General features: G+C 51.6%; 1 protein-coding gene across 1 annotated transcript; it reads right to left on the reverse strand.

The window, feature by feature from the left end:
• Positions 1-7,888: 7,888 nt before the first annotated feature.
• TCF23 (transcription factor 23) lies at positions 7,889-16,181 on the reverse strand. The gene is made up of 3 exons (XM_045809216.2): positions 15,846-16,181; positions 14,867-15,109; positions 7,889-13,047 (listed from the first exon to the last, which is right to left on the reverse strand). The coding sequence occupies exons 1-3, from the start codon at positions 16,062-16,064 to the stop codon at positions 12,868-12,870; spliced, it is 642 nt and encodes a 213-aa protein (XP_045665172.2). The 5' UTR covers positions 16,065-16,181; the 3' UTR covers positions 7,889-12,867.
• Between the last annotated feature and the right edge of the window lie 624 nt (positions 16,182-16,805).

Here is a 16,805-nt window from a genome sequence, read left to right on the forward strand (position 1 = left end):
GTGTTTCCCTGCGTTCTGTGAGCCACGCTAGCAAATTAATTAAACCGAGGACGGGTCTATAGCCAGGAGATCAGAAGCACAGGTGATAACCCGAGCTCGAGGCTGGTGTCTGAAGTGAAGGTGGGAGTGTGGAGCAGTCTGGTGGGACTGAGCCCTCACCTACGACATCTGACTCTTTCTCAGGCAGATAATGCCAGGAGTGAGTTAAATGGTAGGACGCCCAGCTGGTGTCAGGAGAGTTGTTTATTGTTTGGGGGGAAAACCCTCATACATGGTGACCAGAAGTGTCAGAAGTGAACTATTCTCTGTAAAGGTGAAGGAGACACACAAGAGAAAAACACAGAGCAGGGAAGAACTGGGTTTTCCCCTACTTCGGAAGGGAAAAATGAAGTTTTTTCCATTACAGTTGTCCATTTTGTCATTGGCCTTTTGACTTGGCTTACAGTGATTTTTATCCTGCTAATTTTCTCCATGGTACTTTGACATTTAGGAATAGAACAGAGAAGGAGGGGCCAGGAAGAAGAAAAGGAACAGTTGGTTCGGGAACCTAAAGAAGAAAAGTGTTTCAGGAAGGGGTAGAGTTGGGGATGCCTGGGTGGCTCAGTTGGTAAAGGATCTGGCTCTTGATTTCGTCTCAGGTCATGATCTCAGGGTCCTGGGTTCCAGCCCCATGTCAGGCTCTGCTCTCAGTGGGGAGTCTGCTTGAGGATTTCTCTCCCTCTCCCTCTGCTCCTCCCCCTACTTGGGCACATGAACTCTCTTGCTCTCTAATAAATAAATCAATCTTTAAAAAAAAAAAAAAAGAAGGGACAGAGTTGGGCACATGGCTGGCCTAGCCGGTAGAGCATGCGACTCTTGATCTTGGAGTCATGGGTTCAGACCCCACATTGGATGTGTAGCCTGCTTAAAAAAAAAAAAATGTAAGGGGTGCCTGGGTGGCTCAGTTGGTTAAGGGTCTGCCTTCAGCTCAGATCACGGTCCCAGGGTCCTGGGATTGAGCCCCGTGTCAGGCTCCCTGCTCAGTGAGGAGTCTGCTTCTTCCTTATCCTCTCCTTCTGCCCCTCTCCCCCTGCTTGTGTTCTCTCTCTCTGTGTCTCAAATAAATAAATAAAATCTTTAAAAAAAAAAAGTAAAAAAAAAAAAAGGACAGGATTGTCAAAAGGGTCAAATGATGCTCGAAACAAAACACTAAGATGAGGCCATTGAAATGAACGTTGGATTTGGCAAAAGGGAGGCGATCAGTGACCTTACCAGTGCAGTTTTAGAGGTAAGATGTAGATAGACACGTGGTTGGGGTGAGTGGATGAGGAAAGACAACAGAGAGTATTTTTTAAAGTTTCACTCTACAGGGGCGCCTGGGTAGTCCAGTCCGTTAAGCGTCCGACTCGATTTTGGCTCAGGTCATGATCTCGGGGTTGTGGGATCGAGGCTTGCATCGGGCTCTGCGCTGAGTGTGGAGTCAGCTCGGGTTTCTCTCTCCCTCTCCCTCTGTTCCTGCCCCTGTTCTCTCTCTCTCTCAAATAAATAAATAACTCTTAAAAAAAGAGTTTTGCTATGCAGTGGGACAGAGAAGTGTGGTGGTAGCGAGATGGGGCTATGGGGTCAAGGAAGTTTTTACAATGGGAGACATTATACTAGGGAGTGTTCGTGTGCCGCTGTAAATGACCCAGGGGTGGAAAAAGCTGAGGATGCAGAAGGAGGCAGAGGGAATATTTTTAGAAGCGAGGCCCTTCTAAAGGGCAAGAGGGGGTGGGATCTTGCTTCACATAGAAGCCAGGCTTTGTCCATTTTGAGTGTGGGCACACAGCTGGGAAATTGGGAGGTGCGGCTGGGTATGATGACGGAGGGGTTCCTGCCTGATGACTCTTGTTTTCTCCATGAAGCGTGTGGTGAAGGCAAGCTGGGAGGTCTGAGTAGAGAAAAGGAACGGGAAATCAATGTGCTAGAATGTGGTAGGGAAACGCACCAGGGAAAGTTGCCACGGAGCGCTGAGTGCCCGTTGGGGATTCATGGGGAAAATTTCAAGGGAGGCCACCGAGCAAGTTGTGTGTTCACCTCCAGCCGTGTCAGGAAAGCCTGGAGTGGAAACTACTACAGGGTCAGGATGTTGCCAAGCATAAACAGTGGAGGGAAGGCAAGGGATAGGCGTATTTGCAAGGGAGCAATTATAATAATGAACGTGGAATCTGACATGAATAAAGAGGAAGTGAGGACATGAGGCAAGATGGTTCATAGATGAGTCACAGGTTTCAGTAAGACTGAAGAAATGCTGGAATGCATGCACTAGCCTGCGGGAGGAGGAGGATAGCAGATACGGAACAAGTCGGGATTCTTGAAATAGAGATTTTGGAGACAACGCAGTTACTGGCGATGATAAGGTAAAGGTCATGACCATAGCGGTGGGTGGCTGCAGTAAAGCAATAGGAAATTGCCTTTGAGGAGGTGAGGAACTGAGATCCCAAGGATAATGCCTCTGGACGGAACCAAAGCATTGTGCAATCTAGAATTGATACACTAGGAAAATCTTACGAGAATCTTCTGGCTTAAAGTGTCAATAAAAATAGGGTTTTTAAAATAATGGCTTGTATTCTGCCTCACTTAGACACACATTTAAATGGTTGGAGCTAGGGAGGTGTGTCCCCGAGTTAGGAAAATTATACACCATGAGGGATTTTGAAGGGGGAGGGAGGGTGGTCTGGGTTTAGAATGATTCCTAATGGTTGGTACAGCATCCTGAGGGAAGAACACTGAAAAATCATGGCCCATCAAGGTCTTAGCTCTCGTTGTTTTGCTTACAAATTGCATAACCGTCTTGTTCCTTTGCTGGGCAACCTCTGCACACATGTTTACAATCTGGTTAAAGAATCAGCCCTTACGATGACGTTATTAAACACATCCATACACAATGGTGGCCATAGCAACAGCAGAGTTAGACGTTAGACTACGCTCTCAAATTTAGTTTCCTCAACGACCTATTGAGAAGGGACACGGAGACTTTAGGAAAGGTGCCATTTTCCCGTGCGCATTCACAGGAGGAAAAGAAAGCCCAGCCAGAGAGTGTTCGTAAGGATCAGTGTGACCCTAAGTGTCCCCCTGGCAGGCAGTCACAGAGGTAGACACCCAGGATGCTCTGCTCTCTTCGGCTCCGGTTGATTTCTGTAACCAGGTCAAGACGCCATCGACAGTCAACCAAGCGAGGCCGTGAGGATCTGTGACGCTTGTCGCAGCCCTCAGGTTTCCTCTTTAAAAGGGGAGTGAGTGATGTTCAATGCACTCCTGGTCAGGCGGCAGGCCAGATGCCAAAGAATCAAACCTCAGCCGTCCTATCACGCAGAGTCCAGACAGGTACACAGACCAGTTAATTTAACAGAGGATATTTATCATAAGGACAGCAAAAGCCAAAGGGAAATGCCAAGGAAACACAGAGGAAGCTCCTGGAGAGGTAGCGGTTAACAAAGTGAAAAGGTACAAGTTTACTGGAACCCCAAGCATAGAGGAGGAGCCCGGGGGAGGCAGAACTCAGACCTCAGAGGAAGGAGTCCTGGAAAGCTGGTGCTGATCTCTTTAAGGGACACAATTAAGGCTGGTGCCAAGAAGGGGAAAAGGTGGAATCTGGTGCCTCCCCTGAGGCAGCGGGTGGGTAGGGGCGAGGGTGGAGGGGTGGTGGACTGCAGGGAGCTCTGGCTACACTCAGGTGCGGGAAGCAAGTCCCCTCCCTCTCCTCCCACTTTGCAGGCTTCCTTTAGCACCCCCTATTGGCGGAGCTTCACAAGGGGCCGGCCAGCAAAAACAACTGTGGTTGCCACAAGCCCGACCCCAGCAGCCATAGGAAAGGAATACAAAGTCCCAGCTTGGGGCTATTGCAGTTAACGCTATTGTGAGCACAGCCCCCCAAGCACTTGTGCACTCATATTTTGGGCGTATATACCTAGGAGTGTACTTGCTAGATTTAATAGATACAGATAATCACCGTTCTGGGGAATGTGAATTGTGATTTTAATTTGCATACTTCTAACCACTATTGAAGTTGGCCATCTTGACCACTGGGACGTCCTCCTTAGGAAGGTTGCTCATGTGGGCGCTTGGGGTCATGAGTTCAGGCCCCACGTTGTGTGTTGAGATTACTTAAAAATGTTTTTTTAAAAAAGGTGCCTCATTAAGTCTCTAGCCCATTTACAGTTGGATGGTCATCCTTTTTCTTATCGCTCCGTGGGGATTTTTAATATATTCTTGATATAAGCCCTTTAGATTATACGCATCCCAAATATCTTTTCCTAGCCTGTGGATTTGTCTTTTTCACTCAGTTGCTCTCTTGTGATAAATAGATGTTAATTTTATGTAGTACAGCTTATCAGATTTTTTTCCTTTAGAGTTTGTGCTGTTTTCTCTTTAAGCAGTATTTCCTTATTCCAGATTCATGAACATATTCTCCTATATTTTTCTTTTTCTATTTTTTAAAAAAGATTTTATTTATTTATTTGACAGAAGAGAGAGACAGCGAGAGAGGGAACACAAGCAGGGGGAGTGGGAGAGGGAGAAGCAGGCTTCCGGCTGAGCAGGGAGTCCCATGCAGGCTCCATCCAGGACCTGAAGGCAGATGCTTAACGATCGAGCCACCCAGGCACCCCTCTTCTTTTTCTATTTTCCCTCTCTTTTCTTTGTCCACGGGTACTGAATTCTGAATCATTTTTTCAGATTTATTTTCCAGTTTACTTGTTCTGTTTTCAGCAGTTTCTAATATATTTTTAGGGGCACCTGGGTGGCTCAGTTTTTAAGGCAGATGCTTAACGATCGAGCCACCCAGGCACCCCTCTTCTTTTTCTATTTTCCCTCTCTTTTCTTTGTCCACGGGTACTGAATTCTGAATCATTTTTTCAGATTTATTTTCCAGTTTACTTGTTCTGTTTTCAGCAGTTTCTAATATATTTTTAGGGGCACCTGGGTGGCTCAGTTTTTAAGCATCTGCCTTCTGCTCAGGCGTGATCCCAGGGTCCTGGGATCGAGCCCCGCATCGGGCCCCGCATCGGGCTCCGTGCTCCGCTGGGAGCCTGCTTCTTCCTCTCCTACTCCCCCTGCTGTGTTCTCTCTCTCGCTGTGTCTCTCTCTGTCAAATAAATAAATAAAGTCTTTTAAAAAATTATATTTTTAATTTCTAGAAATTATTATGTTTTCCCCCACTTCTCCCTGGTCATTTTTAGCCTCTTGTTCTTGCATTGTCTTTTCAAAATCCTAGTTATTTCTTTATTTTTATTTATTTATTTTTTTTAAAGATTTATTTATTTATTTAACAGAGAGAGAGACAGCCAGCGAGAGAGGGAACACAAGCAGGGGGAGTGGGAGAGGAAGAAGCAGGCTCCTAGCGGAGGAGCCTGATGTGGGGCTCGATCCCATAACACTGGGATCACGCCCTGAGCCGAAGGCAGACGCTTAACCGCTGTGCCACCCAGGCGCCCCCTAGTTATTTCTTTAAACATATGAAACATGTTTAATGTGTATCGTGTACCTGAACCTTCCCATACTGCAGTCCCTGCAAGGGTGACTCTGCAGTTCGGTGTTTCTGCGATCGCTTGTTTAGAGCGGACTATGTTTCCTTCAGATTTTTATAACTGTTTGCTCTGAGCTCAAGTTTGTTAGAATTTTATTCATGGGAATCTTTCAAAGCCTAGATTTAAAGTATATTCTTCCAGGGGCGCCTGGGTGGCGCAGTCATTAAGCGTCTGCCTTCGGCTCAGGGCGTGATCCCGGAGTTCTGGGATCGAGCCCCACATCAGGCTCCTCCGCTGGGAGCCTGCTTCTTCCTCTCCCACTCCCCCTGCTTGTGTTCCCTCTCTCGCTGGCTGTCTCCCTCTGTCAAATAAATAAATAAATAAAATCTTTAAAAATAATAATAATAAAGTATATTCTTCCAGAGAGGAATTGTACTTGATTGTGTCTAGAAACCCTACTTAATTGAGACCCATCAAAATTTTTGGCTTTTTCAGCCCCCCAGGGTTTGAGGGCTTAGAAATCTCTGGAGAACCCCCCCCATCAAGGTTTATTTGAGCAAGTGTTGCCAACTCTCTTTTACACAATGAGGGTATTGCCTTTTGGTGACCCCAGCTTTATGACAGGGTCTCTGACTCAACTTCCCATTTTGTATGGATCCCAGGCTTTGTCTCTTGTACCCAAATTTGGCCTATTAAAACCCCCCGCCTGGGTCGCCAACAATCTGCAGACGGTCCTGGCCTCAGTGCTGGCTTACCATTTTTGGTTTTATGGTTTCTTATCCCTTCTCTTACTCCTTTCCCCTACTTTTCTGCCGGCCCAACAATGCATTTAAAAATATGTTTTTTAGGGGCGCCTGGGTGGCACAGCGGTTGAGCGTCTGCCTTCGGCTCAGGGCGTGATCCCGGCGATCTGGGATCGAGCCCCACATCGGGCTCTTCCGCTATGAGCCTGCTTCTTCCTCTCCCACTCCCCCTGCTTGTGTTCCCTCTCTCGCTGACTGTCTCTGTCCCTGTCAAATAAATAAACAAAAAATCTTTAAAAAAATACATGTTTTTTAAAAAAGATTTTATTAATTTATTTGAGTTGGGGGAGGAGCAGAGGGGAAGGGAGAGAATCTCAAGCAGACTCCACACTGAGCATGGAGCCCGATGTGGGGCTTGATCCCACAACCCCGAGATCATGACCTGAGCCAAAACCAAGAGTCAGACGCTTAACCGACTAAGCCGTCCAGGCGCCCCTAAAAATATGTTTTTAATATTTTATCCATCATTTTGAGTGTTCTGTACCAAGAGGATTTCCCTGCGTATCTAGTCCACCATATTGTCAGAAATGGAAATCCAATGATTTTTCTTAGAAAACATGTCACTCAAGCGGGAGTACTACAAGGCAGGTAATTTCTACTTCGCAGTCAAGTATGTTTTACAAACCCAAGATTTCCCTTTCCTGCTCTGTTTCTTCGTGTATGTTTAGAGTGTCTCTGGAGAAACAGAGTTGCATAGTTGCCGTAACTGAGCACAAACTGAATGAAAGCCTTGTGAGGATAGCAATTATTGTACTAGATAATGAGATGATCACCCAGGACCACATCAAGTTGGGATAAAATAAAGATTATGGGAGAACTGACCAATTCCCTTAGAAACCTTTCTGGCAAGATCAGAGTCACCTTCCTCCACCATTTTGCAATTTGGGAGGAGGTAGGAGTTATTTCAAAATAAGTGATTTCCCTGGCTTGGGATGTAAATTTAACAGAAGATTCTGGTAAAGCCAGAAGAGGTATTTCAACATAGGTGCTTTGTCAATTTGGGGCTTTGCGGGAGGCTTCTTGACAGTTCTACTTCTGACCTTGTACAAAGTCATCCTTGTACTACGGTAGTGAAAAAAAAAATCCTCCAGTAAAGGGAGTGGGGCAGAAAGCCCCACCAATCTCTGTGTCATCTTGGGCTGGAAAGAACACTTCTTAAAAGGGCTTTAGGAGGACGGATGTGTAATGATGACTTAGGATTAGTACAATTTCAGGGGAGGCTACTGAAGGCTCTGGTTTCTTTTAATATGCATGAGGCCAGCCCCTTTCCGTTCTAGGTCTTATATAAGCACGGCATTAATAACACGCCCACAATTTCACCGACAGTGTTTCTAACGGCTGGTTTCTTGGAGCGATTTGCCATATCAAGATCTCTTCTACAAAGTGACACCACCTTTCAGAAAGGGCTCTCCAGTTCTTCCTCCCCTGCACCCAGAGCTCCCACAGAACAAGAGCCGCGTGAAAATCTATTAACCCTGCGTCCTGTACTCAGCCTGGGATTTCAAATATAGCCTAGGATTTCATAATTTTTTAGTAACACCATTTTCCCCCCATATAGAGTTCCACCTTTCTTTCCTTCTTTCTTTTTTTAAAATAATTAATTAATTAATTAATTAATTAATTAAGTTATTTAGTTAGTTATTTAGAGCACGAGGGTGGCGCCAGCACTCCCGAGGGGAGGGGCAGAAGGAGGGAGAAAGAGTTGGCTCTAAGCTGAACGCAGAGCCTAAGGGGCTTGAGGTGGGACTTGATCACATGATCCTGAGATCCTGACCTGTTCTGAAACCAAGAGTCTGTGGCTTATGAGACTGAACCACCCAGGCTCCCCTTGAGTTACACTTTTTTTTTTTTAAGATTTATGTATTTCTGTATTTATTTATTTATTTCAGAGAGAGAGAGAGAAGAAAGCACAAGTGTGCGCAGGGGTGAGGGGCAGAGGGAAAAGCAGACTCCCCACTGGGCAGGGAGCCCGATGAGGGCTCGATCCCGGGGCTCTAACCCCGGGACTCCAGGACCATGACCCCAGCAGAAGGCAGATGCTTAAACAACTGAGCCACCCAGTCTCCCCCAATGGCATATTTTTATGACAAAGCTTCCAAGAGCAAAACAAAGGTCTGTCCTGGTCTGCCTTTCTGTCCGTGGAAATAATGGTGGTGGTGCGCTGTTGCCAAGACCGATGAGACGGGTCGAAAGGGAGTCTCAGTTCCTTGGCCAGTTGGTGGAGTCGTCTGACTGCGTTAGCGAGGCGCCTTCAACCCGCCGGGCGTGTAAGGAGGAGTTTCGCTGATGGGCACATCCCACGTCTGGCAGCGCTCCCAGCACCGGGCAGGGAGATGTAGCCTTCCCCAGCAGGCTTGGCACATGCCCACACTTCCGCGGTTACAGCCGAGCTTTGCTTCCACTCCTGGTTTATGCCACTACACGTCTCAGAGCGTATCAGACCTTGAAAGTTATCTGTTCACCGGACATGGGTGCGTCGATGATGGCTGGCTCCCTCCCCCAAGCCCTATTTAAAATTTGTACCTTTGCAGAGGGTGTACCCGTATCTGCACCAGGAGCTCCAGGGGCTCTGCCCCCCGGCGTGCCGTTAGCTGTGGTTTCTGGGGTGTGGGACATGGAATCTATTTTCATCCAACTTGGCCCCAGCCCAGAGGTTCCAGGCCGCTGAAGCCGGGAGGTAACTGATGGGATTTCGGCCTGATGGGCGGAGCTTGTGTTTCTCCTTCCAGTATCCTTACCGTGGAGCACTGTGTTCATTCTGATTTCTGGATCACATTTTTTTCTAAGTTTTTTCAGGCTAAAAAAAAACCTCCGTCGTCTTTGCCCTTTCATTACCTCTCGGTGTATTCAGTGTACCATCAGCTTCTTCAGCTATCTTCTGTAGGTCACACATAATGCGCAGCCCCCGCCCTGGGCAGCTGAGGCGGTCCCTTGTCCTTTGTTTTGCTCCTCAACAGCTGACATCTGGCTGCTATTTAAAAATTACATTAATTAGGGGCACCTGGGTGGCTCAGTCAGTTGTGTCTGACTCTTGGTTGAAGCTCAGGTCGTGATCTCAGGGTTGTGGGGATCTGCGCTCATTGGGGAATCTGCTGTCCTTCTCCCTCCCCCTCTGCCCCCCCATGTGTATTCATGCTCTCTCTAAAGTAAATGAAAAAAATCTTTAAAAAATGACATTAATTAGCCCACTATATGTGAATATAGATAACATTTTTGTGAAAAATAATTATTTTCCATATTGAAAAATATGTAGTGAGAAGAGTGGCATTCTTTTACATTTTTGCAAATATCTTTAATGTCTGTTGCAACAGACAGCTGGATTCTCCTGTCTGCTTCTACACCCCATCTGTTGCGATATCACATGTTGTATGGCTTCTGGAACATTCCATGATGCATGAGAGAAGTGTAAGAAAAGGCAAATAGCATCTTATTTTATGAAAATGGTTTGGGCCACTTAGAAAAGGCCTCAGGGACACCCCCCCCCCCAAGAGTTCCCAGACCACACTGAATACCTGTGATCTAGAGTGGGAGTTAGTATGCTTTTCCTTAAAGGGCCATATTGTAAATACTTTAGGCTTAACCTGTCGCAGCTATTGAACTCTGATGTGGTATCAGGAAAGCCGCTCTAGTAACATATAAACAAATGGGCGTGACCATGTTGCCACAAAAACTTATTTACAAAAAACCTGCAGGGGGTGGGAGGAGGTGGGCTGGATTTGGTACAATAAGCCAACTCCTGGTCTACAGCCCCGAGCTTGCAGGGGTCCTGGGTTTAGGGCTTGTGCCACAAAAGGGAGAGGACAGTGCCCTCTGATTCATCCTAGCCAGGCCCCTTCCAGAGGAAGAGAAAAGGAATTTCTCAGAGAAGACGGGATCTTGTGTTTTAATGACCCTAGTTCCCAATTGGTAAAATCCATAGTCTCCACCTCTACTTAGACATCCCTCGGCCAGCTCTGCTTCTCCCCTGGCCCGAGCCTCTGCCCTGCAATTCTGCTGCTCATTGGGAAGCAGATGCCCCCCCAACTCTGGAGAAGCTGTCCTGGCCGTCACTGCCTCGCCCGCCCCCTCGGGTCATGGGCACCTGGGCAGGCAGTGCAAGCTAGCCAAGTGGGCCAGCCACCCCCCAACTCCTGAGCCAGGCCACCTTAGTGACATGTCATCTGTGCTTCTCTTTCCTTTGGGAGCCTCTTGCCCACACACCCCTGTTCCCAGGGGGACCAAAGCTGTCTTCCGACCTGAGTCTTAACATGCCTCTTACCACTCTTGCCCACCCCGTGCCCTTAGACCTGCTGCGAATAAAAAGGCTCCCAGTGAGCAGGTGTTTTTCTCCCTCTGCTGCAAAGGCGAAGAACTCCTGGTTCCCGTTCCTCTGTGGATCCAAGTGTCTGACCTGACATTTCCTCTGCTTATTCCCATTTGTCCCTTGGTCCTTCCTCTGACTCCGCCTCCCTCCTCGCAGCCCTTGGCAACCTGGCCTGCGCAGGGTGCTCTCTGGCTGGGAGAGCCGCCTCCGGACCCCAGACTGGCCTGGGCACGAAGGGAAACAGCTTTGCCTGGACAGAGCCTGGGGCCGCCTGAGCAACTGGTATCAAATGCACCTGCCCTTCCTCAGCCCTCCACCAGCTTCATCTTCCTTTGCTGTCCTTGTCTTCTCTACCAGGGTAATGAGGTCACCGCAGGGGGGTCTGATACTACTGGGCAAAGGCTGGAGTCTGAGTATCATAGGGTGGGGCAGGCTCCAGACTAGTCTCCTTGGCTATCAGAAGGGGACCCCCCATGCATGCCCCAAACTAGCTTGCCCAGTTTCATTCCCCAGAAGAAGATTGTGCGCCACCATCCTGGGAAGAGACTCATCTGTTCGTCTGCCTACCACTTACAGACTCAACCAGGAAGCTACTGCTCTTTGGCTTTAAAAACAGAACATTCGAGCTCGACTTTTATGGTCTTGTGAAGCACACTGCGCTCATGCCCACCCGCACCTGGTCTCTGCCCCTGCCCGGCCTCGTCCAGCTGCTCAGGAGCCGTTCTCAGGGGGCCCTCCGTGGAGACTTGGTAGATTTACGAGTTCAGCCTTGGCTGAGACCTTCTCCCCATGGCTCCCAGCCACCGTTCAGCTGCGCTCCCACGTCCCCTGCGGCCCGCGGCTGGGACGTTCTGTGTCTTTGTCTGCCTCCACCCCAACTTGCTGAGACACCCCTCAGCCCCTTTCCCCTGCTGCCCTGTCCAGCCCGGACGAGGATCAGTGACTCGTCATGCCAGAGCCTCGTTTAGTCTCACAGTGACAGTGGTGGCTCTAGGGCTACCTGTGTTGGGACTCGAGTCAGCCTGGCCCATCCCCTCCCGCTCTGAGGCACTGAAGTTTGAACAGAAAGCTGGTTCCTGCTCTGTCTGGACTTTAGGGGCCTTTGGGTTTGAACCTGAACCTGATCTGGAAAGTTACTTTTAGTGTGTGTAGACTCTATGATTAGTCCTCAAATTATTTCTTCAGAGCCAGAGAGAAATTCCACTAAAGCTTTCAGAGATCTCCGGCACCCCATGGCGAGACTTAAGGAGCGCTTGGGAGGACGGAGCCCGTGGGGAGGAGCTTCCTCTGGGGGAGCTTATCTGTAGACAGATTGTAGAAATAACTCCAGACCCAGTGAGGCCTGAGGCCAAAATCATACAAAGAACCCACTGAACCCAGGCCTGTCTTGTTTTTCCTGGAGGTTAGGTTTCTAACATAATGGAGAGAGAAGACTAATTATCATCCCTGGAAAAGATAAGTGTTCTCCTTCTAAGGTCCTTCAAGGGCGTAATCAGGCCCACCAATAGCCTTCAGATGCAAGGCCTTCAGGTGCTGTCTGTCTCGGTTCCGGTAGGCCTGCCTCTGGGATAAGATCATGTCAAAGCAGGCAGCTGGGACCATTGAAAAGTTTCTCTGGAAACTGGAATGCAAGCAATGCGAGCTTTCTGGCTTAACCCGTAAATATAAGTCATATCAAGAGAAGAGTGGAAGGGCGCAGGGCCCAGAGAGGGAGGAAATGTAGGGATGACGGGCAGCTGGAGAGACCACAGTGCAGACGAGATCCCTAAATTCTCCCCTGCCCCTTGGACATCAGGCAGGTCTCGTAGAACAATAACAAACAGGCTCCCTTCAGTTTCCGTCTGGCTATGTGACCCTGGCCCATTTCTGTTCACACTCACAGCCGCCCAGAGCCTGTCCAGCCCTTGGCTTTCCCATTGGCACCGGCGACTGCTGTCGTCCTAGGCTACCTCTGCACCTGCTCATCCAGAGGGTTTGTGGGAAGCTTAGGGGAGAAAGCAGGGGACGGCGCCCTAACTCAACGTCCAACCCAGGCACACCCCTTCCTCTCCCACGTCCCTTGCAGCTGCCACAGCACCCGCCTCCCCCAGGGCTCCTGCGTACCCTCCCGTTGCTGAAGGGCCCACTGCTTTCCCTGGTCTGCGTGCTGGAACCTGGGAGCCGAACCCGAGTCCTTCCGATGCGAGGAGTGAGAGTCAGAGGGAAGACGGGCCGGGCCAGGAGAGAACCCAGGTCCCTAAGCTCGTAGTCTAGGAGAAAAAGGCAAGTGTGATGCTCATTTGTCACTGAGAGCTGGGGAGCGTGGCCTCACGGGAGAGGGAGCGTCTGCCTCTTCAAAGACTTGGGGCCCGGCCTCTGCCTCCTTTGTTCTTTGGCTTGAGGTGGTGGCTGTGGTTGAGTCGAGGCCAGAGCTCCCCAGGCCTCCAGCATAGAGACGAGATCGCATGGGCCACTTCTGCAAGACACGGGGATGGGAAGTGAGTACTGCTCGCTACTGCGGCCCCTTGTCGTCCTTGGCACCCCAAACTTGGCCTTCCCTAGCCCCCCTCCCTGAGACCTCCCCCACCATGACTGCTGTGTTGACAGTGGTCTTGGGCTCACCCCCGCGTACGGCCCCATGCCTTCTCCTGACCCCCTGAGATAGAGAGGCTCGTGAGGAGCTGAGGAGAGCAAGGGCCCTGAAAGGAGCCCCCCCCCCACGGTGGGGAGGGAGGTGGATGGCAGAGCCACAGCAGCCAGGGGCTGGGCAGCGGGGAGGGCAGCAGAGCCGGGCCAAGGAGAGGCTCCTCCTGACACTGAATAGTCCTGACCTCTTCTCTTGCCCAGCCCCGACCCAAGTACCCCTGGCCACACTTATCGGTGCTGCCGTTCCATCTAAGGCGGGGACCTCCTTGCACATCCTTCCAGCGGGAGCGTGACAACCCCAGAAAACACCAGTTGATTCTGCTCGGAGGGGTGCCCTCCTCTCGGCAGCCCCTCTATGGGGGGAGGGGAGCACCAAAGGGCCACTGCTCCCCGCTAACTATCCCGCGGCACCACGCTGCCCGAGTTCTGGACAGAACCGCCTCTCATCTCTTCATTCTTCAGCGTGTTTATTCATCACCTCCTACATGCAAGGGCCTGACTTGGGTCGTCACTTTACGGCTAAGGAAACGACTCTGCCACTGTCGGCATTTCAGAGTTGCCCCCATTTAGTCTCAAGTTCTTGCATTTTAGCTATATTTGCATGAAAGAAAAAAAAATCTCAAGTTGCAAGACATTTCAGAACTACAGTGTTTAGGGGAGAGAGATGGTGAACATTCTCTCTGTAAAAACAAGGCTGACCCCGTTCCAGTGCTTCTAGCCTCGGAGGGCAGAGATGACTCGTCCTTTATAACAGTTACACTCTGTGACCAGCAGCAAACAGCACCCTTGGCCTGCTTGGTGGCTGTGCGCGTGGGCCCTGAGGTCAGACACCCTCGGGCTCAAACGGCATTGAGCCACTCTATCTGTCTGAGATTCAATTTCCTCATCTGTAAAGTAATCCTCATTGAGTTCTCGTGTGGACAAGAAGACGGAAAGGACTGGAGTGCTAAGCGCGGCTCCTGGCATAACTTTAGCTCCCAAATAACGTTACTGCTGTTAACTGCGATGCCAAGTGTGGCTTATTATACTTTGCGCTCATGATCTCATTTCATATCAGAGGGGATGTGAGGCTCATATTATCTTCCCTTTCATGTATGACCAAGCTGAGGCTCAGGAAAGGCAGGTCCTGGTCTAGGAGGTGGTGCATGCAGGAAGCACCCCCCCACCCCCCCTGCTGGCCCCTCCCCCACCCCAGCTTGACTGCTTCTCCCCTGAGGCTTTCGGAGACCTTGTTCTCCCAGAGGGGAATCCCTCCTATGGCCACAAGTCCAGGGGACACCGAGGCATTATATGATGCTGGGGTCATGTGCCCTGGAATCTAGGACTCAGCCGGTGTGGTTTCCTTTCCCAGGCCCCAACCCCGGAAACTGCTCCTTTTTCTCCTCTGCCATGAGGCACCCCGGAGTCTTGGGGCCTCTGTGAATTTCCCTCCTCTTGGAGGAACCGCATTTTCACGAAGTCATTTCCAATCACCACCCCCACTGCACTCAGGGTCAGCGGATTCCCAAGAGCCAGCCTTGGCTCCTCTCCCTCTGAGAGAGCAGGAAGCAGCCGGTCCCCGGTCCCCGTGTCAGCTCTGCTCGGGGCAGGGGGCCTCAGTCCAGTCCAGCCCCAACCCCATTCCCCAAGGCCCTGGGCTCGCGGCCTACCTTGAGAGGGTGTAGGTAGCGGAGTCCACGCAGGAAGGGTGGCCAGGTGGGGCCCGGCAGCTCGCGGCCAAGTGTGCGGGTGAGGTGGGCTATGTAGCTGGTGGCCAGCACCAGCACGTCCAGCTTGGAGAGCTTGGTGTCGGGCGGCACAGCGGGCAGAGCGGCCTGCAGGGCCAGGAACGCCTGGCGCAGTGTCCTCACCCGGCTCCGCTCCCGTGCAGCGTTCTTGGGACTGGCCTCGCTCTGCACAGAGGACCCCAGGTGAGTGGGTCTGACTGGACCCCCATCTGCCCCTGTTTCTAAGAGCGTTCTAGTGTGAGGTCTCCTTCCAGAGCAGTCATGCACTGAACAGCAGAGACCCGAGGACCTCATGCCCTCTTTGTCCGCTCTCAGTCCTGCCTTGCTTTACGGCTGAGGAAATGGAGAGAAGGTGTCACTCCGGGTCAGGTGGCAGCAGGGTGGCAAGGCTGAGCTCAGAAGCCGAGAGTCCTTTCCTTTCTCTAACACTCTAGCCCTGCTCCATCCACACCCAAGTCTGAATGCTGCTTATCAGGGTGCCCTGGGACCACAGGAAACGCAGAGCCTCCCCTGCTCTGTAGGGCTGACCCTTGCCCAGCCAGGTCCTGCGATGAAGACACAGCCACAGTAAAGAAGAAAGGACCCCCAAGCAGGGGCCAAACCCCACTCCTGGCCCCAGCACTGGCTGCTGCTCTGGAGCTGTGGGGAATTCACCCCATTCCTCTAGGCCTCAGTTTCCCCCAGAGAAGTGAGCTGGGCCAGCTCGCTGAGCCATGCTCTGGTTGAGACCAGCTGAATTATCCCAACCCCCCAAGCGTGAAGCCTTGGAGTCTAAGGCGCCAGTGTTCCCCTCTTGGGCAGGGACGCTAATGCTGGGTGAGGGTTTGCTGTGGGAGGTGACCCCGAAGCCCCCCAACCCCTGCCTCCCCCTGCGCCGGCCGCAGGTCCAGGGTTTCCTTACCCGGCCACGAGCCAGGCTCCTGGCCCTGACCCCGCATGGGCTGGGGGCGGCTCTGCTCCACCTTCGGTCGCTCCAGCTCGTCTCTTCCCACAGGTCCTGCCTGGTTCTGCTCAGGCGGCTCCTCTCCCTGCCAGGGCCTGCCACCAGCTGCTGGGCCAGAGCCGGCTTCCGCCCCACTCCCCGCCTGGCGGGTGCCCTTCTGACCTCCCTCTGTGACATGCCACACCCCTGGGGGGGGATGCTGCAGGCCGTAGGATGGGAACACAGGGCCCGAGGGAGCCCGTGGGCTCGAGATCACGGGCAGGCTGGTCGCCCCGCCAGCAACGCCTCTATCTGAGGGAGCTGGCGCCAAGTCAGGCCCGCTTCGCTCCTTGCTCTGGGAACACGGCCCACCCGGCACAGCCCCCGCGAGAAGCCTCCTGCCTGCCTCCCAACCAGCTCCGGGGTGGGTGTACCGATGCCGGGAGTGGCCAAGGCCCGGGGGGAGGCCGCTGCTGAAGAAGGCCGGAGGGTGGTGGGAAGGGAGCTCCCTTCCCAGAGCCCCGCCTGACTCTGACCCTAGTCCCGCGTGGCACATGCAGCCCTAGCTTTGAGGCTCAAGTCCCTGGCAGGGCCCTGCACCCCCTGCTCTGCCAGAAGCCTGCCTGCACACATCCCTCAAAGGACCTTTCGTCCCCTTGCCCATGAACGTGACCTTCCAGCCACAGGCGCTACGCCCATCCCCCAAGCAGGCCTCCTGCTCCCAACCCAGGGCTTCTCCAGCCCCAGAATACCTTCCTCCAGGTGGAAAGGCTGCCCTCGTCTGTTGGGTTATGCCCCTCATTTGTGAGGATTTCTTCAAACCCCACAGAGCCCAGAGCCCGTGTCTCCGTTTGATGGGTACCCTAATTGATGCATGACCACATCCTGGCTGCTTCCCTCACAGCTCAGTGTTCTTGGATCACTGCGTGCCGGGCACAC

The sequence above is a fragment of the Ursus americanus genome, chromosome 7 (assembly GCF_024610735.1).
Source record: "Ursus americanus isolate L20-20 chromosome 7, mUrsAme1.1.p, whole genome shotgun sequence".
NCBI lineage: Eukaryota > Metazoa > Chordata > Mammalia > Carnivora > Ursidae > Ursus > Ursus americanus.

Excerpts from the sequence above, each read along its gene's own strand:
- TCF23 (XM_045809216.2), bottom strand. The coding sequence starts at position 16,064 with ATGTCACAGAGGGAGGTCAGAAGGGCACCCGCCAGGCGGGGAGTGGGG. Across the intron at positions 15,110-15,845 it reads GGAGCCTGGCTCGTGGCCGG|AGCGAGGCCAGTCCCAAGAA; the intron begins GTAAGGAAACCC and ends TCCTCTGTGCAG. Across the intron at positions 13,048-14,866 it reads GCTACCTACACCCTCTCAAG|AAGTGGCCCATGCGATCTCG; the intron begins GTAGGCCGCGAG and ends CGTGTCTTGCAG.